Source organism: Desmodus rotundus, chromosome 8, assembly GCF_022682495.2.
Source record: "Desmodus rotundus isolate HL8 chromosome 8, HLdesRot8A.1, whole genome shotgun sequence".
In the NCBI taxonomy this organism is placed as follows: domain Eukaryota; kingdom Metazoa; phylum Chordata; class Mammalia; order Chiroptera; family Phyllostomidae; genus Desmodus; species Desmodus rotundus.
In genome coordinates, this window is record NC_071394.1 from 52,006,843 (window position 1) to 52,019,397 (window position 12,555).

Below are 12,555 nucleotides of genomic sequence, written 5' to 3' on the forward strand. Positions count from 1 at the left end.
TTCAAAAGGAAAAATATACCTAGGAATAAATTAAACTAAGGATGTAAAAGACCTGTACTCAAAATAAGACACTGAAAAAGGAAACTGAAAAAGATATAAATAAGTAGAAGCAAATACCTGTTCATGGATAGGAAGAAATGACATCATTCAAATGTCCATACTACCCAAAGGAATATACAGATTCAATGCAATTCCTATCAAGATATTTCACAGAACGAGAACAACTATTCCAAAAAATTATATGGAACCACAAAAGACCCCAAAGAGCAATAACTATCTTGAGAAAGAACAATGAAGTTGGAGGAATCAGGCACCTGATATCAAACTATACTACAATGCCACAGTAATCAAAACAGCATGATATTGGCATAAAAAGAGACATATACATTAATGGAACAGAATAGAGAGCCTAGAAATAAACCAACAACTATAAAATCAATTAATATTTGACAAAGGAGCCAAAAATATACAAAGGCATAAAGATAGTCTATTTAATAAATGTTCTTGGAAAAATTGGGACAGATATGTGCAAAAAATGAAACTAGACCACCTTCTTACACTGTACACTAGAATAAATTCAAAATGGATTAAAGACTTAAATGTTAGACTCGAAACCGTAAAATCCTAGATGAAAACACAGGCAGTAAAATCTCAGACATTTCTCCTAACAATATTTTTTTCTAATATATCTTCTCAGGCAAGGGAAACAGAAGAAAAAATAAACATATGGGACTACATCAAACTAAAAAGTTTTTGCACAGCAAAGGAAACTATCGGCAAAATGAAAAGACAGCCCACTGAATGGGAGAAGATATTTGCAATGATACATCTGATAAGGTGTAAACATCCCAAATTTATAAAGAACTTATACAACTCAATGTCAAAAAAGCAAACAATCCAATTAAAACATGGGCAAAAGACCTGAGGAGACACTTCTCCAAAGAGGACAATCATGTTCAACTAATTATCAGAGAAATGCAAATTAAAACCACAATGAGAATATCACCTCATATTGTTACATGGTTATCATCAATAAATCAACAAACAACAAGTGTTGGCAAAGATGTGGAGAAAAGAGAACCTTTCTGCACTGTTGGTGGAAATGCAGATTGGTGCAGCCACTGTAGAAAACAGTATGGAGTTATCTCAAAAAATTAAAAATGGAACTGTCTTATGACCCATCGATTTCACTTCTGTGAATTTATCCAAAGAAACTTGAAACATTAATTCAAAAGAACATATGCACCCCTATGTTCACTGCAGCGTTATTTACCAGAGCCAAGATCTGGAATTAGCCCAAGTATCTATCAGTAGATGAGTGGATAAAAATGCTGTGGTACATTCACACAATAGAACACTTCTTGGTTGTAAAAAAGGAAACCTTACCCTTCGCAACAGTGTGGATAAATCTGGAGAGCGTTACGCCAAGTGAAATAAGCCAGTAAGTGAAAGACAAGTACCAAATGATTTTATTCATATGTAGAATCTAATGTAACAAACAAAATGAGACAGACTCATAGAGAGCAGGCTGACAGTTTTGGGGGGCTGGGGGACTGAGTAGGGGTGGTGGAGGGATTGAGCATAAAAGAAAAAAAGAAAAACTCATGGTGAGAGGTGAGAGGAGGGGAGGTAGGAGAGGATAAAGGGGGCATAAATGGTGAGAATGGAAACTTGACTTGGGGTGGTGAACACACAACACAGTGCATAAATAATGTGTTGTAGAATTGTACACCTGAAACATGTAATTTTATTAACCAGTGTCACCTTGATAAATAAAAAAGAAAGAAAGTATTTTTTTAATTTTAAATACCATAAGAAGACTACTCTTTCTTTGGTTAACACTTCTTGAAAATCAACTGACCATCAATCAAGTACTTCACATGACACAAGACACTCCAATTAGAGTTATAAGCACCAGAGTGAGGCAGGTGATACATCTGACGTGGGTTCAGGACAAACACCTGCCTCAAAGGGATGCCCTGAGGGCCTCCAATGTGCTAGGCACCAACCTAAGAACCTTACAATCAATCAATCAATCAATCATGCAAACCAAAGAAAATCCTGAACATGAAATTTCTAATGTGATCTGTGTTGGCTACTACATTATAGTATTAGTCAGATGTACTTATATTTTTATAGTACCCATTTTAATTAGGTTTATCGTAATTCCCAGTATTATGGTAATCTTGATTTTACATACTCCATTGGTTTCTCTGCTAACCTACTCTGTTTCAGATGGGTCCATTAGTTAGGAGTCTATGTTGAGTGTTTCAGAAAACCCAAATGAGATTAATGGCTTGTTTCTTACCGTTTGCCTCTCGGATAATGCCGCACATATTCTCCAACATCATGAGCAGCCACAGCTAAGACTTGTGGATCATCTGATACCTCCAGAAGTTTTGTCAGAATTCTGAAATAAATGCAATCCAAGAAGAGATCAATTTTTGATTCTTCCACAGAGCACAAAAGAGCACAGGTATAACACAGATACCTTCCTGAAAATAGATGTTTATAAATACAATCATATTTTCTACAAATTTCACTATGACATTAACACATTACACATAATGTTACACACGAGTTAGTTTTCAAACTTTGATACACATATAATAGGTTAATTTCAGATTCACAATGCATACCATGCACAGTTCCCAAAACATCAGGGACTCCTTCTGCTCTCTTAAGACAACTCCACTCACAGATATATACGAGGTCTGTCCAGAAAGTATCCAGCCACACAATGTGAAAAATAGGCACATTTATTAAAGAAGACACAAGAAACATTGTACATAGGACAATGACACCTCAGTCCCCTTCAAAGTAGGCACCTTGGAACCTCACACAGTTCTCCCAATCACCATCAGCTGCCCCATCATATTTTCCTGAATCTCATCAACAGTCTGAAATCTCTTCCCTTTCAAAGGTGATTTTAGTTTTAGGAAAAGCCAGAAGTCACAGGGCACCAAATCTGGGCTGAAAGGGGGCTGAATCACCTGGGTGATTTGATGTTTCACCAAAAATCTCTGCACAAGACGTGCCGCATGAGGAGGTGCGTTGTCAGGATGAAGCTGCCAATCACCAGTTGCCCATAGCTGTGACCTTCTGAATCATTTGAATAGTTTCTATGGAGGAATGTTTAAACTTAACACAAAATTTGATGCAGATCTTTGCTCTACTCATCGAGTCATCATGCTCACGCATGCACATTCCATTCCACTCTCTTTGGCTACCAGATTACATCAATGTTGCACAAACCATTCTCATTATATTAACTATGGTTGGACTTTTTCTGGACAGACTTCATATGTAAATGCCTCAAACTCACAGGAATGTCCAACCTTTTGGCATCTCTGGGCCATACTGGAAGAAGAAGAGTTGTCTTGGGCCACACATTAAATATACAAACACTAATGAAAATTGAGCAAAAAAAAAGGTTTTAAGTAAATTTACGATTTGCAGTACAGGAATGTCTATGAACAAAAGAAAACTGGAGACTGTCACACCTATTATCTTTGGTTATCACAGGGGAGGAGTTGAAGTAGAACAACAATTAAGAAAACCTTTCACTTTAGTTAGGTATGCCTTCAAGAGTGCCTGAATGGCTTGGCTCAGGCTGGAGATATAACTTAGAATACAAAGACCTAGTAACATACACACACACATTTTTTTTTTTAAAGTTACCTAATTTTACCAAGATCCTCAAGATGTTACTTTTCCTTATATTGCTAATTTTAAATTAAGTTGAAATTTTAAGTTTAAACTATTTACGAGAAAAAGTTTGAAAGGATTTAGCTGTCTACTCACATAGAAACTATTCATTTACAAAATATAAATCTTATTTCTTAATGCCTTTACTGGAAAACAACTTGAATTACAACCATCTTTGCTCATATCATTTTCATTAAGCAGATACTTAGAAGTAATAAAATTCACCCTGGCTGGTGTGGTTCAGTGGACTGAGTGCCAGCCTGAAAACCAAAGGGTTGCTGGTTCCATGCCCAATCAGGGCACATGCCTGGGTTTTGAGCCAGGGCCCAGTAGGGGGCATGTGAAAGGCAACTACACACTGATGTTTCCCTCCCTCTCTTTCTCCCTCCCTTCCCTTCTGTCTAAAAATGAATAAATAAAATCTGTTTTAAAAAAGTAGTAAAAGTCTACCTTGTTCAAAAGCTGTATGAATATATAAAGCTAGCTTATTCAGTTTCTGGAGCATCACCTAAGACTGTGGCTCAAGGTTTCTCTACCTACCTTTTTCTATTACCATCTCAGCCTGTCAAATAGCTAAACTCTATAAACAATAGGAAGCCCTGACAAACAATCTGTTGTCAAACCAGAAGCACTTCATTAAAAAGTAATTCAACACCTTCTTCTAAACTAACTGGGAAATGTGCATTTCCAAATAATAGAGGAGAAAGGAATGAGCATTTACAATACACATACATGTTCCAAACTCTGTATAAATCATATTAATAATATTTACAGACTCCAAATATGCCTTCATTGTAGTCCATGCCCATGATGCAATATGGAAGGAGAGAAGACATTTAACCTTGGGGAACAAGGATGTTAAAAATGCAGAAGAGATCTTAAAATTGCTAGAGCAGTGAATCTACGGGACCAGGCTGCCATAATGCACTGCCCAGGACACCAAAGGGATGGTTCACAAACGAACCACAGAAACTAAACTGTTGATAAAGCAGCAAGATGTGCAGCTGGAGGGCTGCCACGCTTAGGGGTTTTTATCCCCTACTTGGACTTGTCGATATTTAAACTTCATTACATAGAACGAGATGAGTAATGCGCTCGTCAATGGGGATTCACTAATACTGATCCCAATTCTATACAGAAGGTCAACACCCATGGAATTATCTTACTTCCCAAGGCTCTGGTATATCTCATCCTCAAACATCTACATGAAGGGATCCAATATGGAAGATATGTTTTGATGGACCTCATTAGGTCACATCTGAAGGGCCCCCATTTGCAAAGGACTATTCAGAAGATGACCCAAGCCGGTCAGATATGTGCCAAAAACAATCCTAACAGAGAACGCACCCCAGGAAAAAGGGGAGTACAATATAAAGGGTTATGCCCATTAGAGAACCAGCAAGTAGACTTTATGCAAATGCCAAAAAACAGAGGGAATTTCAAATTTTTATTAGTTTTTTGTGTACACTTCTTCTGGATAGGTAGAGGCATACCCCTCTAGAACTGAGAAAGCAACTATGGAGGCAAAACTTCTATTTAAACAAATAACTCCTAGGTTTGGACTTTCTCACAGTATTCAGAATGACAATGAACCATGATTCACTTGAGAGATCTCCCAGAAAGTTGGACAGGTACTGCAAATAAAATGGAAATTACATGCATCTTGGAGACCTTCAATCTATGGGAAACACTGAGAAAATGATTCACACAATGAAGAGGGCCCTAGCAAAAATACACACTTGAAATGGGATCAGGCACATCTCATTGCTTTGCTCTGAATTAGGGTACCACCCAGAAGTGGTCTTAAATTAAGCCCTTTTGAAACAGTTTATTGGAGATCCTTCCAAATCTTGGTTCTGGGAGCACCGCCCCCCACCCCTACACCCCACCAACCTTGCCCCAGATTAGGAGCGTGAGTGAAAAATTAAGCAATATGTACAACATTTAGGGCAAACACTAACCATTCTGCACAAGTTTGCTCACTGCAGGTCCATCTACCCATCTGACAAGCAGAGTGGTCCCTATGACAGCCTACTGACAACACATTCTTCTCTGAAGCTTGTGGGAATTAAGCCTTGGATCCACCACACACAAATAAAACAGGCACCGCCTAAGAAAAGGAAGGCTGGACTTGCATTGTGGAAGGAGATTTGAAATTTCTCTTTTGGAAGAAGAGAGCAGGCCCCCATGTAAAGTGATAATGTTCTTTTATTTCCGTGTTTGCAGATTTAAGGATTTTTAGCTGCCAGATACTGAGTTTGAGTGTGGTCTGTTCCATCATTAAAAAGAACAAGGATTGAAAGTGAGTTACTGTTATTCCTGAGTGAGTAAGAAGGTCTATGAAAGTTGCAGAAGGTGTGTGGAAAGTTGTAAGGCATATAGGAAAAAAAAAGGTTTGTGAAGGTTGTAGAGGCCATAGGGTATGAAATTTTTTTTTGTGAAAGGAAAGAAACCTCAGTTCTTGCGTTGAGTTATTCTTTGCTTTAGGCTTTGTTTCGTTTCTTGCTTTCTGATCTTTTGGGGACTTGGGGAACTTAACTGTTTTGTTCACACTGGGAATCCTCTGTCTCTGCTGTTTGGGGCTTTGTGCCATTGGACTTCATAAAGGTCATTTGCAGTACCAGTTGGCATGAGAACATGTCTCTGCCATTTGGATGTTAGAAAGGTTGTCTCTTGCAAGTTAGAGCCAGCTGGGGTGAGAGAGCATGTCTTTGCCATGAGACTGGTTGGTGAGAGGTCTGCCAGGAGACCCATGGATGCACTGGTATGTAAGAAAATGCCTCTACCACTGGGGCTTCATGCCACTGGTGTCAGACAGAATCCAGCTGGGATGAGAACACATCTCTGCCATTTGGGTCTTTGTGCCATTGGGAACCTGAGAAAGGTAATCTGTGTGACCGTTTGTGTGACATGTTGGTGGGAGACAAGATCAAGATTCTTAGGCTAGTTTTAGTCCCCTCTTAGTATTTTTGGTGGGTGGGGGGAATCCTGTCTTTGTTCTGGGTATTTGTTTTGTTTCAGTTTTGAAAAGAAATTGAGTTTCCTAAAGGTTAAAACTTTATATTAAGTTAGGAAGTAAAGTAATGAAAGATAAGACATACAAATGCAGTTTTGGTTGATAATGGAAGAAGGACAAGGATTTTCCTTTTTGCTTTGTATTTTTATCCCTACCTGACCCCTCTAGAATTTGGAATTCTTACTGAATAATGATATAAAATTTCCTTTGCATAAAACCAGTAAGACCAGTTTTAATAACCAAGGCTTTGTAAGGCTTTGACTGGAATGCCATGCCTGAAGGAGGCATGCCTGGGCTCTGGTTGTTACCAGAAAGCCTTGAGGAACTAAAATCGACTTTGGAAACTAACAAAAGCCCACTGGAGAAGTAGTGTGGTACCTTGCTTGGTCTTGTGGTTCATGGCAGTCTTTTCAGGGAAGGAATAAAGGTTGCCTTCCTGAAAGATGGCAAGGAGGAACCTTAAGATATGATGGGAACCTCAAGAACTTGAGAAACACAGGTACTGCAGGCAAAGCCATATGGCAGTGTGCAGCTTAGCTCCTATGCCCTGAATGGCTGCTTAAGGGTCAATCTAAAAGTTTCTTGTAGAAATCTCAGTAAAACAGACTTAAAAAAGCCTGTATGTTCAATGCTGCTCTTGTTGTTTTTATGCAAACGATGAGGTAAAATTGAAAACCTGCAGTCTTTTTGAAGGCAGTGAGGGTGATCTTGGGGAAAGGAATCCGGTTTTAAAGAAAATCACAATGCTTAGTCATGAACATCAGATTCTAGTGCAGTAACTGTCTTCAAAGTTTGTTTTCATTTGAAAGTTAATCTGATTTAACCAGATGATATCAAGTTGTTACTGCTTAGTACCATTTCAGCAAAGGCCTTGCAACTGAACATATTCTCAAAAGACAGTCTCGTGGACTCAGAAACGATGTAGGCTCCTCTTGAGAAGTCCACCTGCACTGCTGTCTCCTGGTACTCAATGGTTTGGCTGGACTAAATGGTCGAGTTGGTGAAGTATGGGGCAACCTATCAGCTTTCTTTTAAAACTGCTTTCTTTTCTGCCTTAACAGTTTGGAAGGAAAGGGTCTAGAAGTGTTAAAGGGGGGGAATCTCAGGATATGCCCCTAAGCCTAATTTAAGTTCAGTATAGTAGGCAGTAAGGCTTCAGATAGGTGACACACCATGCAAATCTTCCTCAAAGGAAGCCATTTTTCCTTAATCAGGGATACTGCAGAATTACACCTTACCTTTGTTATTTAGTTGTTATAGTTTTGATTGTGCCTTTTAACCCTCTTGCCCATCCCTTGTTGCCTCCAGAATGTGACAGGGTGCCAACTCATTCAGTAATGCCATCCTTGGGATGTGCATACTGCTTTCCAGGTACAACCAACTGACCTGGACTTTGCAAGATACTTCTCCCTTGTGTGAAGGCTCCCCTCCACTCCAGACCCCCTTTGTTAGGGACCTCTGGACCACGGGATAAGTAGGACTATGTTCCTTGGTCAGCAGGAAGTAGTTAGAGAATGACACCTTCATCCATATGCCCTTGTAAGATTACAAATGTCTAGAGTGCTAAAAGGGGAATTGAAAAAGGGGGGTGAGAGAAGATTTCAGCTGGCAGGTCCCGGAAGGCAGGTCCTGGGAGGCAGCATGGCCAGGCAACAAGCTCCACATCCCTCCCCCACATGCAAAGCTGTGGCAGCCACCCACCAGCCTCCTCCTAACTCCTTCTGTGGCAGGGGCTAGGGGTGGGCATCAAGAAATCTGTGTATTATCTATAAGTAAATAAAAATTTTATTTTCCTTTCCAACTGGACTCTGTCTCCAGAGTTATTGTCTATGGGCAGCAGGCAGTGGGACCCACTAGTTTTTTTAGCAAAACCAGCTTAACCCTCAGGAAGTTCTGGAAGGTACATTTTAATATCCTCACTTGCTTGAGGATCATAGACAAAGCATGGGGGGAAGTGTCTTCCAGGACCATGCAATAGCCTGGAAAAAATTGTGGCCTGAGTTAGTTGCTGAGAGAGATTTTGAGGGCTTTGATGATGAACCTGTGTCTGTTTTGGAGGATAGTTTGTCTTTGGACAATTCCATAGGCTTGGAGGTGGATGATGATGATGTGGAAGAGTTGATGGCGGAATACCACACTAAGCTCACCCCCAAGGAACTCAGAGAAAAGATCTTCAGAGAAAAGAGCAACAGACAGCAGCTGAAAAGTTCTCTTCAGAGGAGGAGTAGCGTAGACAAAGTATTCCTACTTCACTAATCAAGGAAATGCTTGGAAAATGGGGAGAAATACAAAGTTTTATCAAGAAATATAACCCTGATAAAGATGTAGTGACCCATGGGAAAAACTTGTTTAATGACAATGCAGTATTTTACTTCAGGCAAGTGTTAAAACGCAGACAAAAACAAACATCATTGGATAGGTTTTTAGTGAGACAGAGCCCAGTGAACCTGAAGCAAGTTCTAGTGGAGCAAAGAGACAAAAGAGAGAAAGAACCTCAGAAGAACAGCTACCTGACGTTTTTACGGAGGGGTACACCCCTTCCAAACAATAATATCCCTCCATTCCTCCTCTCCATATTCAGTCATCAATAGCTCTCAACATTAAGGGTAAATTCTAGTGTGGATGTCAATTTTCACGCACATTTCATTTCCTTTTTGTTAAGTTTCCATTTATATTTCACATCCTTTTTGTTTTTAAAGTGTTTATTTATAGATTAAATACTATATTAGACATGTACTGTATATAAAAGAAAAGTTAAAACAGGGAATCATTTGGGTGTCTGGAATGGCTTAATTAAATTGACCTTATTTTTAATGGGAAAATAATGATTCAGTTTTTGAACAAATCACTTCTCAAACAGTCTTCCAGAATGAATTAAGTTGAAAATTGAGGTTTCCCTATACAAAGAACTCATGTTCAGAATACATACAGAACTCTTATATTGGGTTGGCCAAAAAGTTCATTTAGTTTTTTCCATAAAATATAAGATGCATTTTTCATTTTCACCAATAACTTTATTGATTTGGATATTTTGAGTATGTCACCTATCTCCCACTATTGGCTTCTAGTGGGTAGAGGCCAAGGGTGCTGCTAAATATCTTCCAATGCATAAGACAGCCCCACAGCAAAGATTTATTTCGCCAAAATGTCAATAGAAACAAGAAACCTCACAAACCACTTTTGACACCTTCAGTCACAGCACCTTCTCCATACACTGCACAAATCTTTTCTTTGCATTTCAGTTGTGTTTTTACCTTTCTTGAAATAATAAAATATAATATGCTTAAAATGTTACGGATCTTCTTCCATCTTCAATATTAAAATGGCTACACAAAAATTCACCAATTTTGATTAAGTTTTTTAAAAATGCATGCCGATATGACAGCTGTCACAATACAGTCTAACAAAATTGTTTTGGATGAAGTTAAAGACACCTAAGCACTTCCAGAGCCATTGTACAGAAAAAAACTAAACAAACCTTTTGGCCAACCCAATAAAATGAAAAAAAATTCTAACAGGCACTTCTCCTAGAAAAAACATATGCAATACAAACCACCTATACACATATAAAAAGGTATTATAAGGTATTACCACATAATGGACAAGAAAATACAAATTAAAACCACAGAATATCTAACATTTAAAGAGTGACAAAAACATTTTTGTGAAGATATAGAACCACAGGTATTAGGGTGTAAACTGGAATTTAAAACTTACTTCAAGAGCTCATAATTCTTCTCATTTAATCTCACAGCATTTTCTCTCCAAAATTTCTCGGATTTGTGTACAGGGCTCCATTCCAATCTTCCAGATTTAAGTTCTGAACTGTACTCATCAAATGAGCTATAAAAATTTTTAAAGAATTCAGAGTTTATAAGAATGTAAGAGATCCTCCAAGTTAATTAAAATAAATATCTTCACTGATGACTTAACTACAAAGACTGACTATCCTTAGTACAAACCACCAATAAACAAAGTTCAAACATCTTGAATAAGATTTATAAATCATGTGAAATTTATTCAGAGTACTAAGGTCCAGTACTCCTGACAAATTTGAATGCTTATCATGAGATATTGAAAGGAGTACTTACTTCAGGAATTTGTACCCTAATATAGGTATACATCAAATGTAAACTCTGATAATCTAGCAGAGCTTCTACCATGCCACTTAAAATGCTGTATTTGCCAGACCACTAGATACATTAACATAAATTTACGTTAAAGTATGTTACTTTAACAAAACAAAATAGTATATTCTAATAGTATTACATTATAAATATTATAAACTATATTGCATTACAAAAGCAAAAACATGTATCTGTACAATATTTTACAATGTGATTAAGAACAAGTGAAGAGAATTCTTTGGTTGAATTAACCCACTATAGATTAAAAATAGAAATCTCTGTATATATAACAAACTGCAATCAATGTACTTTAAACAATTATTCACTATGTATCAAGTTTCTTCATTATTCAATTAGCCAGTGGTATTCAATTAGCCTGTCCCTGCCGCTGCAACCACGGCCGCCCTCCCCAGGCCGAAGCAGTGGAGGGCGCCTGCCCTGTCGTCCTGCTGCCGGAGCAGCACAAGCCCGACCCTGTCTCCGCCACTTCGGCAGCAGAGGCCACGCACCCACAACTGATGTCCTAGAGGCACACACCCAAAACCCCCCACAGCAGACACAGCAGCACTCCTGCCTTCCAGGGCCGGACTGGCTCACTAAGAGGAAGAAGGAGGCACACCACAGGGGAGAGCAGCAGGGCTCAGGGAGTCAGCAGTCCCCAGAAAGACTTAACTCAGTGGTGGCGCTAAACTACCCTGAAGAGACTTTGAGATTCACTAGCACCTAGGCCAGCAAAGAGCAAGAAGGTGGTGTGAGAGCTGCCCCTAACTGGTGCAGCTCAAGGACAGCACAACTGGTGGATTGAAGGCATAGGCCTGGTGCAGAAGGGCACTGGGGGCCCGGCAACCAACTGAGGAACTGGGCTGGAGGCAGGGCAACTGAGAAGAGTGAGGCTTAGACCTGGCCCCCATCCGCGCAAAACCATAGGAAGGGAGAAAAGTGACACCCAACCCCCCTCAGCCTGCTGCAGCCAGGAAGACCTGCAGAACTCACTTGACAATTTAAAGTCAGCAGGAGGCTTTTATTTTCCTTCTTCCTTTTTTTTCCCTCCACAAGTGAGAGAGTAAGACCTGGAGCTCTGAAAGGACCAGAATCAGACTCAAAGAGGGATCACCCCAACAACTGAGACAGTAAGACAAATTTCACTTTGCTATTCCAGAGAACTTGCAAGTTATTGTTTATTTATATTATAATTTTTACTTCTTTTATTTTATTAACTTTTTTTATTTCTCTTCTTTCTGTTTAGTTTTCTTCGTTTTGTATGTTTAAGTGCATTGTTTGGTTTTCTTTGTTCTCTCTTTCATAGTGTATTTTTAATTTTCCTTCTTTCACTTTACTTGTGTGCCAACAGCATACTGCTCTAGGTTGTGTACTTCCTATTCTTATTACTCATATCACATAGGTTCTGTCATATGATTGCTGTTCCAGTATTAGTGTAAAAAATTGTTGTTCCATACAATCGCGCTAGTACACGGCACCCCTTCCAGATCTTAGCTCAGTTCACACTGTATTCCAGAACGTTACTACTGTTGTGGTTAACTCTATTCTCTTGCACACTATGCCTCTTTTCTATCCTTTACTCTCACTATATCTCATAATCTGACCTCCCACAAGCTCACTGTTTTCTGGATTCAACTCACAATCCATCCCTCCTCTAACAAGAGTCTTATCTTTTTCCCACCCTTTCTGAAACATGGCTAGTTG

At 39.0% G+C, this 12,555-nt stretch overlaps 1 protein-coding gene across 4 annotated transcripts in view; it reads right to left on the reverse strand.

Moving 5' to 3' along the window:
- ATP6V1H (ATPase H+ transporting V1 subunit H) overlaps positions 1 to 12,555 on the reverse strand; it is a 116,876-nt gene that overhangs the window by 38,011 nt on the left and 66,310 nt on the right. For all 4 annotated transcript variants that reach the window (XM_045186094.3, XM_045186093.3, XM_024578261.4 and 1 more), the window contains 2 exons: positions 10,442 to 10,567; positions 2,309 to 2,410 (listed from right to left, as the gene is read on the reverse strand). In XM_045186094.3, coding sequence (XP_045042029.1) covers positions 2,309 to 2,410; positions 10,442 to 10,567 — 228 coding nt within the window. The remainder of the gene's footprint in view (positions 1 to 2,308; positions 2,411 to 10,441; positions 10,568 to 12,555) is intronic.